General features: G+C 40.9%; 1 protein-coding gene across 5 annotated transcripts in view; it reads right to left on the reverse strand.

Annotated features, from left to right (window-relative positions):
- Positions 1-20941, reverse strand: part of adgrd1 (adhesion G protein-coupled receptor D1) — a 29897-nt gene that overhangs the window by 8265 nt on the left and 691 nt on the right. The window contains exons 2-14 of one of the 5 annotated variants that reach the window (XM_029438954.1): positions 20701-20737; positions 20245-20361; positions 19543-19641; positions 18934-19056; positions 18673-18849; positions 15860-16117; positions 14022-14089; positions 13364-13513; positions 13178-13228; positions 11900-12023; positions 11461-11568; positions 10103-10178; positions 9042-9183 (exon numbers count right to left, since the gene is read on the reverse strand). In XM_029438954.1, coding sequence (XP_029294814.1) covers positions 9042-9183; positions 10103-10178; positions 11461-11568; positions 11900-12023; positions 13178-13228; positions 13364-13513; positions 14022-14089; positions 15860-16117; positions 18673-18849; positions 18934-19056; positions 19543-19641; positions 20245-20361; positions 20701-20737 — 1530 coding nt within the window. Of the gene's footprint in view, positions 1-9041; positions 9184-10102; positions 10179-11460; positions 11569-11899; positions 12027-13177; positions 13229-13363; positions 13514-14021; positions 14090-15859; positions 16118-18672; positions 18850-18933; positions 19057-19542; positions 19642-20244; positions 20362-20679; positions 20738-20941 lie in introns of all 5 variants that reach the window. The other 4 variants (XM_029438953.1, XM_029438952.1, XM_029438951.1 and 1 more) reach the window with 4 other exon arrangements.

Raw genomic sequence — 20941 nt, forward strand, 5'->3', positions numbered from 1 at the left:
CTCTTTGGAAAATGTGCTTTGATGAAGAAGAGGACATGAGCAGCATTCTTTCCATCATGCACTTTGGCTCTCTTTCCATCCATATGCTCAACAGAAGCATCCGATCTGGATACATTAGATACAGTCAGGCTAACAAATACTTTTGTATCCAAAGAGGAGCAAACCACTTTATTAATTCTGCTTCTGATACAAATAAAAACACTTTGTCGGCGCTTTAATGGCAATAAAAGGAGGCTTCAACTAAAGCGGTCTGAGATCATGCTGAGAAACACCCAAGACACAGATCAGCACTCAGCAAAGGTGATTATAACTCGAAAATCCCAGCTTCCCCTTTAACAATCTTATTTGATTATAACTCACTTTTTCCGTGTCATTCCTTAATATGAGATTTGGAGTCCCGGGAGACAGTGAGCTAATGGCTACGATGCAAGAATGCAGTAATTGGGTCTTGGCCTTGATTTCAGGTCAAACCACTACCCTCCTCAATCTGTAATCTGAAAAAAACCCAACACTTTCATTTGGCTGGTTGGGTGTACAGGGAGAGACTGCACACCTCTTCTCATTCCCCAAGCCTTGACTCTCAGACTGAATAAGTGTATGATTAGATGGACTGTGTCTGCACTATTTCCTTCTGGAAAAAATGAGCGAGAGAGTGAAACTGACACTCAGGCTGTCTGTTTCCTGGCCCATAGGCTCAGTGATTCATATTACAAAGCATAGCACAATACGTCGACTTCACTGTGAAACCAAAGCATTGCTCTCATTCTGTCTGTTTCGCACATGCGGCTCTTTAGTCAACATGTATTGCGACCCTCGAGATGAATGCAATGGATGGATATTCATGTGGCCCATTAGCAGGACCAGCAGGCGGCTCAACGGCTCCAAGAGCGCCATAAATGCACCCCGTCATCACAAGCCGGCGACCAGCTTTGAGGAGCTGCGAGCAACCCTTTGGGTGAATTTACTGCTCCCCTGTGGGCTCAAATAACTCACATTGCTTGTTGGGTGTAAAAGAAAGCAGATGGAAGAGAGAAAAGCTGTAATTGGCCCACTGTAAGGCTTGCTTTACATGCTCTCTACAATCACTGAGCCTTTAATGTTCCCGTGCAATTAAGCAAGACTAATTATCCACATTAAACACAAAGTGTAAACCCTGGCTCATGGAAACAACCCATCATTATCAAACCATGATATGTACCAGACACAAGCTAAATAATATATTGACTAATCGACCATCACACATATAAGGAGATCTGTTTGGCCATGCTTTCTCTATAGCAACTGTCTGTTTGTGGTACATTCAGCCTGTGTTTTCCAGTTGATATCTGAGGAGAGATGCAGGAACCTGAAAGTCACTGGTGAGTGTTAAAATGCACTCGGAGATTTGCCCGAGCTTTGCGCACGCCGTTGTTCCCTCGGTGCCCTGAGACCTCCGTCACCAGCCAAGACTCGAGCGGGCGCTCCAACTCTTTATTAACAACAGAAGGCCAGCAAACACCGCCTTGGAAATCACTTTGAGCCTCGTAAGGAGGATAGACATGGGAGGGAAGAAGAGGGTGAAAGCTAGTGACAGCAGAGTGATGCGGAGTGACAGGCTGAAAGAGGAGACGGGTCAGAGATAGAGGAGCTGATAAATCATAGATAGTCAAGGTGTTTCTGTGTCACTGTGGCCGCTTGGTGCAGCTGTCAACCACGGCTACATCTACAGTGACTTTAGACTCACCTCACCCGCCACGCTGTAGGGAAATACAGTCGTCAACAATCTTTAAGATTCACCAGTATAAGTTAAGTATTTAGATACTTACATTATAGTAGCAGTACAACAATGTAAAAATAATACATCACAAGTTAATGTCCTGCAGGGAAAATCCTACTTAAGTAAAGTACTCATTCTGCAGACAAATGTACCCTGCCAATGATGTGTTATTACGTTTTACTGTCTTATATATGACGTTATTATATCGCTTATTGTGATGCATCATATCACTGTTGTAGCTGGTGGCCTACAGCTACAGGTACTTTAGTCCAGTGAGTCAGGTCCTCCGGGATCACAAGATAGATCTTTGATGATTAATATGGTAATTATACAAATAAATTTTTTATTTAGTTACTTTATTCTAATCTTTTTTTGGTGAAATATTTGATTCTTTGTCATCTTTGGGATTCAAACAGTTTTTTAATGTAGTTAAATCTGTCTTTGGTGGACTGCTAACAACTCATAGACATCTGAAACGTGACGAGAGGCTCCAACTAGACTTTTGCTTTTGTCAAAAAGCCAAAAAGGTCGGGGAACCACTGGTTTAATGTTTAAAGATGTATTAAAAGTAAGTAGTCAACTATTTACCTCTGAAATGTAGTGGAGTAGAAGTAGAACGTAGCGCTGAAGTGCATACTCAAATAACAAATATTTACTAATTGTACTTAAGTATGATACTAGAGTACTAGTACAACTACTTTCAGCTTGCAGCTTTAATACATGGAGTGAGTGTTGGGTGTTATTAACCAGGATTTAAGTTGAAACAGCTGCAGGGGGATATAAAAACTGTAAATCATGATGCAACTCTTTTGGAGAGAAATAACACTCTTAGCTGCGATGTCATCATCATAACATACGTGTATTATGAAAGTGTTTTACAGATATTTAATGGGGCATCCTAATGGCAACACACCAGCCATTTACACTGCACATCAATCAGTTGTCATCGAGAGCAAAAGGCCTTCAACATCAGCATGAGAGCCCCTGGCTCATGTGTATGTCCCCCTCACCCAAAGCACGCCTTTCCCTGTTTTATGTCTGCGTTGAGTCTATTTGTTAAAACATCGAGGGATGAAAATAAACACTCATGCATCACAAAAGCATTTAAGTCGCAGATGACACGCAGCAATTTGCAAGCTTCTCCATCCTCTGTGGTGTCTGTCAGACCTCCCGTGACTGGCAGAGCTGGAAGCCGGAGCCTCGCTGTGGTTGAGCCAGCTTCAGCAAAAGAGCGACAGCATAAGTCTCTGCAAATCCCAAGACATTGGGCAACTCCGGGCTAATTTAAATCTTAGCTTTTGACGGCTGGTTCTAGAGCAAGTCTAAAGCAAGGGCGTAAATAAAGAAAACATGGAGAACGCTACACACCACAAATCATCCTTGTTTCAACGGTCATTCCCAAGCAGACAGGATAGTGCTGGTACACACACACACACACACACACACACACACACACACACACACACACACACACACACACACACACACACACCTCTGTCTGAAATATTGTATTGTTTATGAAGTGAAATGGAACTTTATTCACTACAGCATTAGCATTAGCATTAGCATCAGCATCAGCATTAGTATTAGCATTAGCATCAGCATTAGCATCAGCATTAGCATTAGCTCACCATTTTTGTGGACAGTATAGTATGCTGCAGTGAAACCAATTCAAAACAAACCCAAATGGAGATACAGTATATATTTAAATGAAGGTTCATTCTTAATTCTTTGTCCATTTACTAGCTTTTCTCAGAGCTTGCTATTAGCTAGACAACATGAGATGCAGTTGAACGCTACATAAAGGGCTAGTGAGTGAGACCTTGAATAAATATGAAATATCACTCGTAAAAGAAAGTCCTGCATACACCCACTCATTCCATGAATGAGTACAGGAATATGTAGCCACAAGAGCAAAAGAGCAAAGACGTCTAAATACAGGCTCTGGTTGTGCTAAATATAAAAAGCAGGAGGGAAAAAAACGACACCAGAGTGTGAGTGAATAAGTAACCGTAACACATTATTTAAGTACACCATCATCTTCTTTTTTGGGGGAGGTTTACAGTAAGAGAAAATAGCTGGCTTGGTTTTGACAATGGCTAAATTGTTCTGCATAACAACAGAGAGGCCATACAGCCATACATGCGTTCCCTAAAACCTGCATTGACTGCTCCTAAATGTATGTAAGGGAAAGAAACACTTTATTGCAGTATGTCTGGGAAAAGCGCACCAAGGTGGGGTGTAACATTACAAAAAGACCAACCACAGCTCACAACTTGAACCATTGAACCACCTTAATGTACATAAAAGCAACGCACTGACACCACCTGCGGCTGTGATGAAATACAGATCTCAGCGTTGTTATCACAGAGCTTTTCAATCAGAGGTTAGTCTTAAGCTGATCCACATACAGCATGTGGAGGAACAATCTGAGTCCATGCAGCAAAACACAACTGGCCTTGAGTGAGATCATGCCTTCTGGGGGAATGTAATAAGACGTGCAGCTGCGGTCTCAGCTCGGTCCCTGAGGTACACACCGAAAAAACAACGAGACATGTTGATAAGTATGAAGGGTTTGAGGAAAACTGGGGACAATTACTGTTAATAAAAAGTAAAAAATATCAGTAATGAGTGAGCAGTCGAAACGCGTCTTTTAATTGTTCAAAACAACAAATATGACTTCTAGAAGTAAACTCAAAACAGGAGCGGTTCTCCATGCATGAATTCATGTGATTCCACAGGCTTTCATATGAGGCCCCTGTAACATTGCTCTGGTTTCTGTAGGAGCATGTTTGCATTCGTAAGTTAAACGCTGCATTTGCAGAGAAGTTTGCACGTGTAAAACACATTAGATCAAATCAGGATAAATGAGATGTTTAGCTGATGATGATTTCCAATCCTGTGTTTGTATTGCGCCCTTTGTAAACCTGTGGAAACGTGTAGAAAACATCAGCAGTGATCAGTGAGGTTAACACTCATTGACACTGAGGTTACACATGAACATTACTGCTTACTGCTTTTACATTCGAAAACAGGGCTAAAATTTGCATTTTAAGTTTTGTTTTTCAGAAACAAATTACTTTGTATTCAGACATATTGTTGGCAAAGCGCTTTGGCCGGGTTCACCACGTTAAATTCAAGATTTTCAATTTAATATCAGATAAGATAAAGAAAAGTAGAAACGCTTCACATTCTTCACATGAACGTGAGCTGGACTGGAAGTAGCAGAAAATGGATGGATGAATTAATTAATTAATTTAAGTTAAATGAGCAAAGTGAGCGTCTGAACTGTTGTAGCTTGCGGTATGCTTTAGCTCTGATTGTGCTGAAAACCTCCTGCACGCACAATCCAGTGTCCCAACAACCCCTTCGTAAGCGTTTACATCTCCCGACAGCCCGCAATCAAATACAAAAACATTTTACAATATAATATTTACTAATCGTACAGCCTACAACTACGACCTTTAAATACCTTCGACTGTTAAAGACTCACAGACACCCTGCAAGAGTGTTTCGTGTTTGTATAACCTCTCTATTGATGTCAAGTGTTTTTAATAAATCTTTACTCCACATTCACAGACTTTCTCATGCGTTGTCACAAGTTTACAAAGAGTGATTTACAACGACAGGTTTTGAAATTCTATCTGAACTGAGGCCATAGAAAGAATCATGTAGACAGAATCAGATCCTTTTCCATTTTCCTCAAGCTCTGCTCTGTTCATCATGTAGCGAGAGGTGGTGGTCGCGAGGTTTGAGTGGTGATAGAAAGGGAGGGCTGGCTGTGAGGGGCCGTAAAAAGAGAGACTCTAAATCTCTTGGCAAGAGAGGACTAGCAATAGCCAGACCTCCATCTGTGATTGATCAGTATGTTGGCTCACACCGCTGATGTTTGTGTGTTGGTGTATGGATGGGTGTGGGTGGTTGGGAGAGAGAGGGAGACGGAGGAGAGATTTTGCCCGCAAGGTTTAAGCTGGGCGTGTGCTGGGAGTTATAAAAAGACTGGCAATAAACAGCGCTTATTATTGTGGCAGAAAGGAATGATATCAGCATTGGCCTACGTAATTAACAACATGGGTATCAGAAAGTGTTAAATAACCTTTGCGTGTTTATTATCGGAGTTGCTGAACAATTGATCGGCTAGCTACAACGAGTCTAGACGTCTTTGTAAACACAAGCCACCCAGTTTCCTGTTCTGCCCCTGAACTCTTTACTCACTTCCCAACAAACTCTCTTTCATGTTCTTTAAATTATGGGAGGGACTCGATGGCTACAGCTCGATGGAAGACTTAATCACTAAGCCTCTTGGTGCATATTTGATGATGAAGTCACTTTAGTCAAGTTGATAAATTCTGTAATCACGTTCTTAATTGTTAGTGTGTGTGTAGAAAAGAAGATGTGGTTTGAGTAAAAGTTTTGGGAAATACCTTTAATTGATTTTCTGGCAGAGAGTTAGATCAGATGATTAAAACAACTAGCAGCCAGTTAGCTTAGCACAAAAACCTGGAAACAGGGGAGAACAGCAAGCCAAGAAATTGTCACATGGGGAATTTATGTAAAGGTGTTAATAAGTGAGCTTTATAGGTGCTGAAGGGTAGATTTTGTTTTAGTTTACTTTGGACAGAGCCATGCTAGCTGTTTCCCCCCCCTGTTTCCAGCCTTTAAGGTAAGCTATGCTAACCAGCTGCTAGCTGTAGCCTTATTTTTAACAGACAGATCGAAGAGTGGTGTCAATCTTCTCATCTAACATTCCCTTAGAAAGCAAATAATAAGATGTCGAACAATAACTTTAAAGTTAATGATTCATAGTTCTACAATAGATTACAAATTAAATGAAATAAAAGGTAATTGAGGGACAGATAAAGACCACCAGTGCTGCCCCCCCTGTTAAACCCTTTCGCCTTTTCACTTCTTACAGAGCCGCCAACCTAACACATTTCTTTATAAGCCCGTAAAGTCAGGCCGGCTTGTCAAAATCAGTTTTTTAAATCCTCTCAGTTTTGACCCTATAAGTCCACTTTGCTCATTAAATCAATCTTTCCATTCATTCACTTCATACCTCAGCGTTATGCTTTGACGGCAGAAGATAGCAGGGAGGAGATGTCAGGCCTTTTTATGCATTTATTAAAGTTTAACTACGGACCCTGATGTCTCCCTCCCTCCCTTTTCTCCCCTTCTTCTCTCCTTAGGCTCTCTCAAACTAAACCTGAGTCAGACAGCAGTAATAAATCACTAGTGGAGCCAGGCTCCAACCAACGGCACAGCAGAATGGCGTGAGAAAGCATGTGGGCCTCCAGCAGCCTTGATAACACCTTGTCTGGGTATCAAACCCGCTCCGTGCCACGTAACGTGTGATGGCGGCACCTCGGCTCTGACTGAATCAGCTGGGAATGGCATGACCTCAACAGGCCGTTTCAGTGTACTCAAAGGGCATCAATCAAGACTGCAAGGTCACTCTGACACGACCACATGGCTTTGACCTTCAGTGAGCGGTACCTGCCACGACACAAGGTTCTTTACAAGTTAGTGACTCCATCAATCCACGGTACGATACATTTTATCATGGCAGGTGTCAGATGGAGTAAATGGATGACATTTGGTTCTGAGCCATGACAGTAGGTGACTGTTTGTCCAGAACAAGAGAAGGCACACAGGACCTGTTGTTACCATGACAACATGAGAAGACAGATGAGGAAGCTGACACATTTCTGCTTCAGACACACTCAGTACCCCCCGCTAGGTTTTAATGAAGTCACTGGGTGTTTGTCTACTTTCTGGGGACAAGAGGTCAGCTGCAAATCACTTACTCTTGGCCACTGAACTGGTGCCATGAGTGGACATCTTTGAGGTTTAACTTGTGCACACAGTAAAGAGCGACATAAACAATCACAGGAAAGGTCGGTTTCATACTGTGTGAGCCGCCCTCCTTGCCTCCAAGCAAGGGAGGTGCTAAGTATCCACCAGCTGCCAGAGACATTAAAACTCCAAAAATAGTCGTTTTTTTGACGAGATCCAACAACAGGTCTTTGCAGCGAAGCAGTTATAGCAAAACAACTCTTTCTCTGGACGCGATCGCTGCCACAAATGCTGTGCGCCAAATTACGATGCAGCTTCTAAATAAAAATCACCGTCCAAGCTATGCGGCCTAAATTAAGTTGAAATATGCTGGCATGGTGCGTTCCAATCAGTGCGCTTTAGTAATAAGTATAACAGCTTAGTTGTAATGGTGTAGAGGGGAAAGAATGTGAGAACCCTGATTTATTCGAACATCAGAGGTAGAGGCAATCCAACTAAAATAGAAACACCTTGCCTGGAGAGCTGGTGAGCATCTCCAGCTCTCCCATAACAAAGGATATTATAAGCCCTCTCCCATGGTGTCTGCTTAAACAAACACAGTAATCATTGTCACAGGAACCAAGCCAGATGATTGCAGCGTAAACATTTATTTCACCAGGGAAGATGAAGGCAAACAAAGCAATATTACCATGGTTTCATGAAGCTGCATGGCTTTCATTTGTGCTCTCAGAAGAGAAATAAAATGTGTTGATATTTCACTGCAATTGAAATTGAATAATTCTTGTAGGATTGTAAACAGAATCACATTGTAAGGGGTTTACTCAACTGCCTAATTAATGCAATTGTATGATAGTCTAATAGGCTATTAACACATCATTTAGACGAAAAGAATGAACAAAATCGTGTTAATGCAAAAAATAGAAAAATATACACGGCCACATTTGTGAGTTTATAGGGAAGCAAGCTAATGTGATACACATTTTAAAGTTAATTTCCATTATGAGTTTCAACTCCATTACCCATGGAAAACTGGCACAGCTCCTGCCATAAAGCAGCAAAGAAAAAAATATGTTGTTCATAAAAGAAAGTTATTGTTCCTTTCAAAGCGCCTTAAGCCTGCAGTTCAAATGTCGATAATCAGTTTACTTTCTGGAGGCCACATGCTCTGCAAGGGAAAAGTTAGGCAGGCTAATGAAAACCAAAATAGGCTTCGCTCTTTGTGCTGGTGGGTGCCCGGCTGCAGCAGCCTCGGTCTGTGGTAGACACTCATCTTCTTACATAAGAAAACGCCCAAAATAGAGCTGATAGATTTCATGTGGGGATCGGGCTGCACCAAATTCCTCCTTCCTCTGATAAGGTGGGACTCCCACACCCAACAACTGGAAAAACACTCAATTTTCCCAGTATGACTGACTAAGAGAGAAAGGAAATGGCCGATAAAGACATGAGTCAAATAAGAAAAGACTGGGACATTGTATGGGTTGACTCTTACCAGGATGTGAGTGAGGACAATCTTGATGAGTGGCGCTCCAGACAGGTTGACTGACAGGGCCGGGGAAGGCTCCACTTTCAGAGAGATCAGACAGCTTGCTACCTGGATTTTGTGATCTTTGAAATCAGTTGCTTCGTTAATCCTAAAAGACAAAAAAGAGAGAGGTAACTTAGAGATATAAGAAAAGAAGAAGTATGACAAGAAGAAATGGAGGCAGAAATAAGACAAGACAGGAAAAAGAAGGTCAAGAGAGACATTAATAACGTTATTGCGGTTGTATGCCTGCCTAAAAAAGCATAAAAAAATTGTGTTTTGTGAGGTCACAGAGTCCATCAGGTCATCCGAGACGTACGTACGGACATCCCGAAAACATAAGGAGGAGGTAAAAAAAACCAGTGTAATCTTGTCCTCACCATAACACACACGTGTTACACACGGGCCCAGAGCAGTAGCATTCAAGTGGGACTTTGATCATCTGTATATTTAATTTATCACACTGACACGCAGCAGTATTGGAATAATAGTTTTTCAAGGCAATCTGATATGTGACATTGGGATCATACAAGCATCACCTCTCTATCATGATGCAGAGGGGACGTGTTCACACCCACAGAGAGAGTGGGAGAGCCCTATTAAAATATGTACTGTCACGTATTTAACATTTTGTACTAAAGTGGGGAAAACAGGATGCTTAATTACTGTTATGTCAGGTTAACAACAAATGCAGCACGAGTGGAACAAGCTGGTCCTGCGATGAAACGATAACTGAGGGAGGGTGTTGTGTACAGCTAATAGCAGGGTGTGTCAGTCAGTGGAGGTTGGGTGGTGAGATGTGACAGATAGGAAAAGCACAGATAAGACTCTGGCCCCAGGGATCAGCCGTTCTGTGGTTCAGGAAGTAGGGGCGCCTTAGTGCCAGTGGACCTGATTCCCCACACAGGAAGTACAAAGAGACAAGCCGGATTTTTTTGTTGTTAAATGGCTTGAACGGTTTTGTTTAGAATATATTTTCCAAGATAAAACCCTTGCCAGAAGACTTTTCACATTGGGTGTCCGCTTACCTGGTCTTGATGGGGCTGATCTCTTTGTAATAGTTGTGCATGTCGTGGTAGAAGAGGCCAACGATGGTGGTTTGAGCTGAGGAAAAGAAGACAACATACAGTAGTTGAAGAGCCTGGGCAGCGGGCTGGAAATGTAATGCAGTGCTGCTAAAATGCTCACAAAGAAGGGAAGTTAATTAACGTTGCCTTGTCGCCACACGTTGGCACCGGCGGGCTAATGGGACGACCGTATACTCGCACAAAGGTGAAAGGGAGAGGGCTGCGAACCACGTGGATGTTGGGAAATCTTATGAAACCTCTACATGACTTCATCAGGAGAGCAGGAGGTCCGGTCCCCCTCCCCTAATCTGACCTATCATGCAGCTCGGTCCCACCTCAATACTGAAAGATAAACAATGAAATTGGAGGACAACCTTAATGGTTCTGTTCCTCCTTTCAAAAGCCCTCCGCCCAGGCCCCGCTGACTGCGACAACAAGACTTGGCTGAAGTCAAACAAATGTGCGGGTGTACATGCTGCAGGAGAGTTTTTAAACTTAAAACATTTCGACAGAATGCCCCCCAGCAAGTCCCACAAGAGATCTCAAGGTGGCCAGTTTGCTTGTATAACTCTCCTAAGGAAGAGCGAGAATAGGGGAAAATATAATAAAGTATACAATCACACCCATGTGTAGCATGCTCTCTACCCCCCCTGAGCTTTTCCTTCAGCCAGGTATTCAGAGCTATGAGTTAATTTGGCTTTAAAAAGTGTCAAACAATAACATATATTCCATTTCTGATAACAGCACTTTATTGAATTATTAAAACGGTTCATTCCAGTGATTGTATGGCAATTGGCAACACAGTGCATGCAGCGGCCAGGTGTAGCCAAGGGAATCTGACCTGAACACAAAGTCAAACAAGCTGAGTTTTAACGCCCACCGTAATTACTGCTCTCCCTCACTCCGCTTTGTGAGTCCATTCTTTTTAATGACAGAGGAAAGTGGAGAAACAGTGCTCTCTCTCTCCTTCCTTCTGTTTTGAATAAAAGGGTAACTGCCAACATTAAAGTCATAGCTGGATTTCTACAGTGCACCATAAAGTCACACAAAAGCTCTCATGGCACTCCTGTCCTACACTGCATGCTATGTTAGTAGTCTTAAATCTTAGCATAATAAATTACTGGCAAATAACAAGAGCCTCCCAGCTGGACAATTTTCTCTTGGCAGAGTCAAACCACAACTAATGTGCAGCATTCAAACTCAACCTAGATAAGCTACTACTTTGTATACAGAGAATCCTCAAAGCTAGGACAGGTCTGCTTTGTGCATCACTCAAGACATGTCACTGAATGTCTGTACTTTGTAATATTTGCACTTACACTGCATGGTGAAAGCCTCTCCGGGCACGGAGATGTAACTCTTGCCTAGTGTGGGGAAGCGGTAATGTGGCAGGTTGTAGTTCTGTGGGAATTTCATCAGAGAGTAATCTGTGGGGGTCAGAGGTTAGAAAAAGGGAGAACTGTTGAGAAAAACAGAGAGGCAAGCAACAAGACACATCTGCTTGATCAGGGGTGGATAGAAGATGTGAGGGCACCCTTGGGAGAAAGACACACGCAAGCTTAGTGGCAAACAAATTATTATGCATATAAAAAGACCCACAGGCAAAGTGGAGGGGTTTGACCTCTGCTTTTCTGACCCGCATATGTCCCCTGAATAACAAAAAACGAATGATGTCAGCTTGACGCTGCATGTCCTTCTAGCCTCACGCACAAACTTCAAACATTGAGTCACCTTATGGAGAGCTGACAGCATACTGACCTGCAACAAAGGATTTTCCACCCAGGGAGATGAGAGAGTTCGGGCTGGGCTCCAGGTTAGTCACCATGTGTTCCATCACTCTGTCCACGGTCTCGATCAGACCACTGACCACAGGGATGGACTGCTGCTTCACAATGACCCAAACAGAAAAGATGTTCACTATCAATTCAGTCGCTGCGTTCAATGCATTGCTTCACGCTAACCTGGTGTCACATCTTCAGTAGATTTCTCTTCACAGGTTCCATTTACTAATATAAAATAGGTCAAGTTAAAGGTCAATTTACTTGTCATGAAGAGTGTGTAAAAACTTTGGAGGGAGCTTTCTAAAGTCTAAGAAAATAACCCGAACCCATTAGTAAAATCTGTGTTACAAATAGAGGGGAGTTTGACAAACGTAGGCATTCACCAGCTAGTAAGGAACAATGAAATGATGCTGATGAGATGCAGAATCCAGTCTCTTACGAGTCCCAGATCTTTATTGGATTCGATATAAAGCTTGAGTACACCTTTAATCAACAATAATAAACTAAGACTTTAGCAAACCAAATATAGAGTAAACAGCGGCCACTGTGGCTACTAATGACAATTACTGTATGGTGTCATGTTTAACGCGGACACTTTTACAATTTAGCTATAATGCTAAGCTGACCGTTACACAAATGGATTTATTTGGATTCAATTGGATTAGCTCTAGTACAAACAAACCACACGTGTAGTATAGATTAACAGTTGGACAAGAAACGTTAAAAAGAAAAGACGCTCAGCATGAGTCTGATCAGACAAAGGGCTTTACTGATCACTATCTATCTAGTTTTGTGTTCTAATAAGTGAACATCTGTTTCAGCTTGCTCCTATAAAAACAAGCATGCTTGTTCTGAGCACTCAGTGTACTAAAACCACACACTTGCTCAGAATGTCTTTCCTCTGGCAACAATGTGTTTGTATATAAATGCCCGGAGATTTGGCCGGGATGAGTGTACAGTACAGCACAGGAGGCTGCTAATTCACATTCAAAGCCTTGTGTTTTAGAGCACTTTATAGGCTGCAGAACTGTCTTATACAATTTGATCCTCTGTATTTGCCTACACACTGTAATGCTGTGTGGGTACACTGCCAGGTACTGTTATTGCTGCTGGCACCACTCGTGCCAAATATGCAGTGTTAAAAACTCAAACTCATGGATCCCTTAAGTGCGTTGGATTAAAGTGTTCATCAAATTGCATATATTACATTATGTCATGTTTGAACATTGCACAACAACGATGTGAACTCGTTTACCTCTGGCAGCCCTGGAGCGGACAGCACTTCTTCCACACTTTTGAGAAAAGCCTGGGTGGAAGAAAATGGACATCACGGAACTGTTGCATCATTACGCACATGGGTGGGTTTTGTGTCTGTGTGTGAACTGGTTTTGCAAGTGTAACATGTGTGTGTGCGCGTGTGTGTTGGACTGTGCTCCAAGACCTGTGTGAGGTTGTTGGCAGTGTTGTGAGGAATGGTCCTATTGGGCAGAGCCTTAAGAAAGCCCAACACTGGCAAAGACTCCGGGCCCGGGGAGCTTTGTATCTCCTCGCGCTGACGGCTGTCGACAGGAGGACTCACTTCAGTGGCTCTCTGGGGAGACAACACATCAGCCATCAAATGAAGTTCACTATCAGGAGGCAGTTTCCGAAGGAGCACCATGTTCCAACATACACAGGATGTTTTGTGACTGATTTTGGGAAATTCTCTTTGGACAAGAGATTCAGTGTTGCTCTTTTTTCGGCCTAGTGCCCTACTGGGAGCCATTTTGTGCTTAGTGTTGAGCATCTGTCTCCACTTTCTTCTAATTCTTTATCCGTTTTCTACCTCCAAAGCCCTTTAATAAACAGGACAAATCTATTAACATGTGCTCATAATATCCTTTTTTCCAGCTCCTCTATCTTCAATAGGAAAGAACATAATAATAGTTTGCATTGTGTTTGCATATGTTTTGGCACCCAAAACTGTATGCAAATGATTCGTACCATGTCTATATTTAAGAATAGATTATTCACACATGTAGTTTATACAATTACATTTAGGTATCACATGTGTTTTTGTTGACCAAAGAGCCTTGCAAAGTCAGAGTTGACAAACTTACGACTGTTGGTGCCGTTGAAGTGACTTCTTTGGAGACTCTGGTTGTTGTGGCAGAAACCATGTCCTGGCCTAGAAAAGACAATACAAAGAGCTCTTTTGAGTGCTGCAGGGATGATGTCATTTTGTAGCCCGATCCGCAAGTTAGCATCGCAGTGGTTCCCGCGGAAAAATAGGCAATAGGAATTTTGCTATTGGTTCAGAAAATAAAATTACAAGCTTTTAGTAATAATCTTCACACATGAACATCACCGTTATGATTCTTGAAGCGTAAATGCAATTGCCAGAAGTAAAAAGCTAACGTTAGGCTATTAACAGACTACACCACGGTCGCATGACTCACGTCACCACCACCGCCAAAGGCAGACGTTCTGTGTGATGATGTTTAGTCGTCTCCTTTAGCAACTGCCTTTTTTAAGACACGTAAAAGCTTCAAAATTCACAAGCGGGGTGTTTACTGACGTATTATATGTTGTAGAACAAATCTGTTACATTTCTTAAGCTTGTGTTAACCACAGACCTTATGTCAGGCATCTAACTAAAACCTATTTTTAAAAACTCATCGACTTCAAGGCGAGGGAACCGGAAATGCAAAACTCATTTCTTGGTTTTAGGACTCACTCCTGCAGCACTCTATTACAATGTGTTAGGAACCACACTGTTGACTAGTTTGGATGTTCCCATTTAAGAAGCATTTTATTTTTTAGATCCTTGGATGAACCTGAGCAGACTTTGCCGCTGTAATGTAGCTGGGTTTTATCACCATACAGCTTACAGTTAATAAGGCTGCACCATGCCCAGTCATGAAAGGAGATAGATTACAACCTCCAAAAAACTTGGACAATCAACCACATAATACTCTCCCACTAGCTGCTGTACAAGGCTAAGATACATTTTATGTCTTTGCTGTCATTTAATAAAAACAGCATTTACTAGCTACCTGAAAATGGCCATATACGGAAGCACATGGTCCTGAACCATTCCTGCTCTTCTTTGGTTCAATGCAATATTTTATATGTGTGCTCTGCAGAAGTTGAAAATATTTTTCTGTAACCATAACAGTCAGACTCTTTGCGTCTGGTAATGGTCTGTGGAATATATTGCTTTTGGTAACGACTTCGGAGAAGAAATCAAGGCAGTGTGCACTTTATGTTTCATGCATTGTGAGCAGTTCGAGCTCTAACAGTGCCCAGTTACAGTTTTCATATGCTTTTACCACATACACAATGGAAGAGACAGCACACATCGTCACAAATCAGTATGTTTCATACACAACAAAAGATGATTCAACTCGTTAAACATATTGACTACATTTATCAGACTTTGGTCATTTCTCAGACTACCATGGAATTTGATGATATACATTATCACACAGTATAATTATATTACGTTTAAGTTCTCATAAATGAAAACATGTTTTGGCCAAAGGAGGTAACCAGCAAGAGAACAAAAACAGTCAAGAGTCTGGGGGCTTCATCCTAATGTGTTGTAACTTGTCACGTAAATCATAATGACTTGCCCCTTGCGACTCAACACGGCTCTTCACTCTAATAAATACTTATAAGGCAGAAATATGTGAGCCATGACACTTATATGGTTCAAGGTTATGACAATGTTTTGTGTGAGAAGAGCCATTTGCCAGGGAGCTGAGGTATATTTGTATAGTTTAATATCTTGTTGTTATGCATGAATGCTGTGGATGGAATGTCGTGAGGATAAGGACGGAAATTGCTTTTTAACCCGTTTCCTCAGAGCAGAGTCAAGAGGGAGGACGCATTATAATAGAGATGCCACGTCCAACAATGACAGTGAAATTCTTTCCAGTAGCTCGTGATGTCCTACCTATGGCTCCAGTGTAATAGAGCAAGATCTCGCGAGGTGGAAGGGCCCTTTCCCAGATGACAAACTCATCGAAGGCGCCTGTTACATAGTGACCATATGCCCTGTCGTTGCCAGTTCCAATGACAAGGTCAGGGTAGGTGTCACCATAGTTCTCCGAGACACTGCCAGCTGTGTCACCAACAGTGAAAGTCCCATTGATGTAGACCTTCAGACCATCCTTTTTTGTCCATGTGAAGAGAATGTGGGTCCAGAAAGGTCCTGAAAGAGGAAACATATGCAGCATGTAGAATTGTAAATAAGCACTGAAAATTAAATCTAAAATGCAGTTAAGGCAATGCAAGAGTATGTGACTGCAGCATAAGAAAGAGAATAGGGAGATGATGACAAACTGAGAGAGAAATTCAAGTATTAATATGGCTTTTCATCTAAAATATGTTTTGTAGCTGCTGATAATGACATAGAATAAGTAGGCTATGCTGCAACTAATTATTTTATTATCTGCTAATCTGCAGATTATATTTTTGATTAATACATTTCTCTATAAAATGCCAAGAGCATAGGCTATGGTCACACATTAAAATAGTCCAAACTACAGTCTAAAACCCAAATATAATTAGCTTACTGACCAATAAAAGTACAAAAAAGAAGGAAATATTTACATTTTGGTTGAATAAGACTAAAGTCTACAGCCATGCGAGCTGCTCTGAGGCACAGCGGTGATTTATGCTAACATGCTACAATGAAAATGCTAACATAGCCTACTAACGTTGAGAAGCTATAATGTTTACTACCTTCAATCGGTCACATAATACTCTCCCACTAGCTGCTGTAGGCTACAAGGCTCAGATTTAAGCTAACATGCTACAATGAACATGCTAACGTTGAGAAGCTATAATCTTTACTACCTTCACCATCTTAGTTTTGAGTGTTAGCATGCTAACGTTTGCTAAATAACAACAAACACAAAATATAACTGAGTCTGTGGGTATTAGTTTTGCAGGCTCAACAAAGTTGCCTGGTTTGAAAATGACTGAAAACGATGCTAATTGCTCATCAAAATAGTCATGTAATTCATTAGATCGTGAGAAAATCAAACATTTTCTCTGTTATTTTATGATAGAAGTATCCTGTAAGCTGTCTAAAGTCCATTTTACACTACAAAGACCTCACTTGCCCTTAAATCTCTCACGTGAATTGACAATGAGTTGAGTCCCTCAAGACAACACATGTGAAAACACTTCCACCAGAGGAGCAAAGCAACCAAAAACACATCTCAGTTGTGGTTAGAATATAAACCGTATGTGCCAAAGACCACCCCCACTTAAATGTTTTAACTCTCTCTTTCTCTTGTTTATATGTAAACTCTAGAAATACAGTATAATGTAATATTCTTAGCCTTCATGGATGTAATTATATTGGTAATAGGGCACCTCTGGTTTATCACCCGGTGGTGTAGTTGTCCCTGGAGAAGTGGGTATACTCAGTTGTGGACAAAGTACTCAGATATTTTACACGGAGGGAGAAAGGACTGAAAATTAATGGTTTAGACTGAGTATATTAAATAAAAGTAGCAATACCACAGTGTAGAATAACTCTGTTATAAGTAAAAGTCCTGCTTTCAAAATGTTACTTAATTAAAGTACAAAAGTATTAGCATCAAAATGCACATTAAGTACTAAAAGTAAAAGTATTCCTTCCTATTATATATTACTTTAGTCCTATTGTATTATAAGTATTGATGCATTAATGTTTCATCACTTGCAGCTGGTACTGTATATATATATATATATATATATATATACTGCCGCAAGTGATCAATAAAGTTTTATCTTAACCCATAATAATAGACGATAAATGATTTGTTGACTATATTTTTTGTTATATTCATCTGAATCTTCAAAGTAACTAAAGTTAGCAGATAAACGTAGAGGAGTAGAAAGAATAAAGCTGCAGGAAATGGAAATACTCAGGTAAAGTAGGTCGTACCTCAAAATTGTACTTAAGAACAGTACTTGAGTAAATGTACTTAGTTACTGTCCACCACTGGGTATACTCTTATTAGAGTATGTATTTTAATTGCTTTTCGAGTGACAGGTGATTATACTGTAAATTGATTTAGGCAACTCTGTGCACCTGCGTATACCCTCCTCTACACCACTGCTCTACGTTTGACCTCACACTTGAGAGAACTGACAGATGTCCTGAAGATCGACATGTCGCGTTGTATGAGAACCAGATGATCTCTGTAACTGGACACTCAAATCTAAACTGAGTTATGACGCCGTGAACACAACCTTGCAGCAAAAAACAAAGATGAGAGAAGTCATTTGAGAACAAAACACTGGCCTGTAAAATATGTTTTTTCCTCGTTTTGTCAAAACAATTTAACCAAATCATTTCATCTCTCCAAATTTTATTTTCAGAATTGAATAAAAAGTATTGGTCACACTCTGACCGTTACATTTCAAATTTCATCTAACGTGACGTTTACTAATCACCAAACTTTTATTGTATTTACAGTAAGAAGGAAATGACCGCATCTTATTTCACGTTCATAATAATTGTATGTTTTGTGATACAGCAAAAGATTTATGAAATTTATCCTCGACTTGCCAAATCAGCTGTCTGCGGCTACATCTGGTTTCAGTTAACCAAACCATGAATGCAATTACACAACTAACAATTTATGGTTAAAGGCAAAAAAAAATAAATACAAGTATTTCCAAGACCAAAATACATTCCTCATGGATGCCTATGGGAAATATAACTAAAAGAACAGTGTGTAATACAAAGACAAAATCAGTCCACAGTACCTGGAACTCTGATGTTGGCCTTCCATCTGTGGTTGTTGCCTCGAGTGTAAAACTCCACATATCCTCCATAGGGATTGGTGTAGACAGAGAAGCCATTAGAGATAACTTTCCCTCCAGAGGCTACAGCAAAACGGGACTCTGCCTCGTGGTTTTTCCAAAAAAAGGAGAAGGTAATCCCTAGAGAATCATGAAAAATCCCCATCAATACAAGAAAAGGGTTGGAAATAGTTAGTGTTTTGCCAAATGACCATGTGCACTCACCCTCAGGACCACACCAAGTAGGGTCACTAATACAAGAGTTCTGGTATTTTCCAAAGTGGAGAAAGGTACCGCCATTATCTCCATTCAGAAAGATGCCCTTGTTGACCATTCCTTCAACAATGTCTGCAGCAGAGCACAAATCAAGGACATTATTTCCCTTGAACATTATGAGCAGTGTCTGCTAGCCAGGGTTTCTACTTAAATGCCAAAATGTTCCAGATGTTCAGTTCTCTGTTCATCCAACAATTTTATTATCCAAAGTCCCTTAATAGTCTTCTAATCAAAAATTGTTATAACAATGCTGATAACTGATAACAATGAGGGTTTTACAACTTTTCTGGTTTCTCATAAAAGAATACAAAGTCATTAAAGAAGTCACTAAGATGTTTTAATATGTTACAACTCTGGTTTGACTTAAGCTAATGAACAATTACAAATACTTAAAAAGGCCAAGAATTCCTTATCTCGTGCTGCACGGACAAAACACCGAACAAGAAGAAATGTGTAAAACACTCAACAGTGTGTAGATACAGTACAGAGAAGACAACAGGGAGCGGGTGAGGGGATGCACAGATGAATTTCAGTGAGCGGAAAGTGAATGATCCTCACCTACTGTTGCAGAAATGTTAGTGTAGGCAGAGTCATTGGTATACACATAGGAAGAGTTATGGGAGGAAGGGAGCACAGTGTGGTTGTGGATTCTGAGAGCTGGACAAAGACAGTGGAGAAAAACAGTGATTCACACCTATATAGAGACATAACAGAGGACACAAGAGAACAGTGAGAGGAGGACAACAGGAGGGACGTGGTGTGCAGGTATGAGACAGAGTGATGCCGAGTGCACAGGGGCAGAGAGGTTCAGCTCTTTTCCTCTTCACTTGAGGATTTTCCTTCATTTAGAGTGACTTCACACATCATACTCAAGTCTATACCTGATCCCTCTTCAACTTTAACATTCTTTATGATAACTTGCATCCATGTAGTGACAATAATGGTTGCAAACTCAATACATGTGTGGAGGAACTTTCAGTCCTTCACCAATTAAAACAACTCTAAAATGCAGATATTATCTATATTTTTAGACTTTTGCTACATACACATTAACTATTAAGTATTTCAGCATTTTACATCATACATTCCAGCTATGTTGCTGTTTAATTTCATTGATAAATAAACATTATAAACATTTAAAAAGCATGATGGATGTGGCTGGAAGGTGGGTGATGAAAAACAGCTCAAGACCATGCAGAGAGCAAGACATAGGTGGTGCATTCCCATAAGTACACACAGTCTGTTTATGTATGCACATACTTATTGTAGTTCCGTTAACATAACCTGGTCTGTTTCCAATCTTGTCCCACAGTTCGTGGATTCCGTCCACAGCATCGAGAGGCCAATAATGTGAGGCCGTGGCCAACACCTGCAGGCCTGGACGGAGAGTTCACGCGTAAACAAGCATCGAGAAAGCTTTTCCCCCCATCAAGCCCTGTCCCATTACTCAAAATGTATTTTCCTGGCGCTCCATTTTGGATTTTGGGGGGGGATTAAAAGATTGATAATAATGAACCCAACAGCTGTAAAAATTATACAAACTATTCTGGTTAATGAGTAGGGAAGTGAACAAATCAATAACATTCTCTGGTTTGGCAGTGAGCGCTACATACAGTAAAACACTTCACTGTGTATTTCTGATCAAATATATAACTTCAAAAAATATGGAAAATAGAAAGTAATCACACCACTAACCCGTATATAATGCATTACTACCTGGATGATTCACAGGATGTACCACTTGAGCATAAACCTGTAAAGAAATCAAACGTATTTGTAAAGGCTGCTACACAACATCACAACTTCTTCTTAATGAACTCTGAAGTCCGTCATATTCAACCAGACAAGCAAAGGATATAAATCTTCCCTATTATCGCACAACTCTTGGACAATATGTCATAACATACAGAGGACCTTCACTTTGGAAGTCCGTCACTGTCACAGTATTTAAGCGTAA

The sequence above is a fragment of the Cottoperca gobio genome, chromosome 9 (genome assembly GCF_900634415.1).
Source record: "Cottoperca gobio chromosome 9, fCotGob3.1, whole genome shotgun sequence".
NCBI classification, from domain to species: domain Eukaryota; kingdom Metazoa; phylum Chordata; class Actinopteri; order Perciformes; family Bovichtidae; genus Cottoperca; species Cottoperca gobio.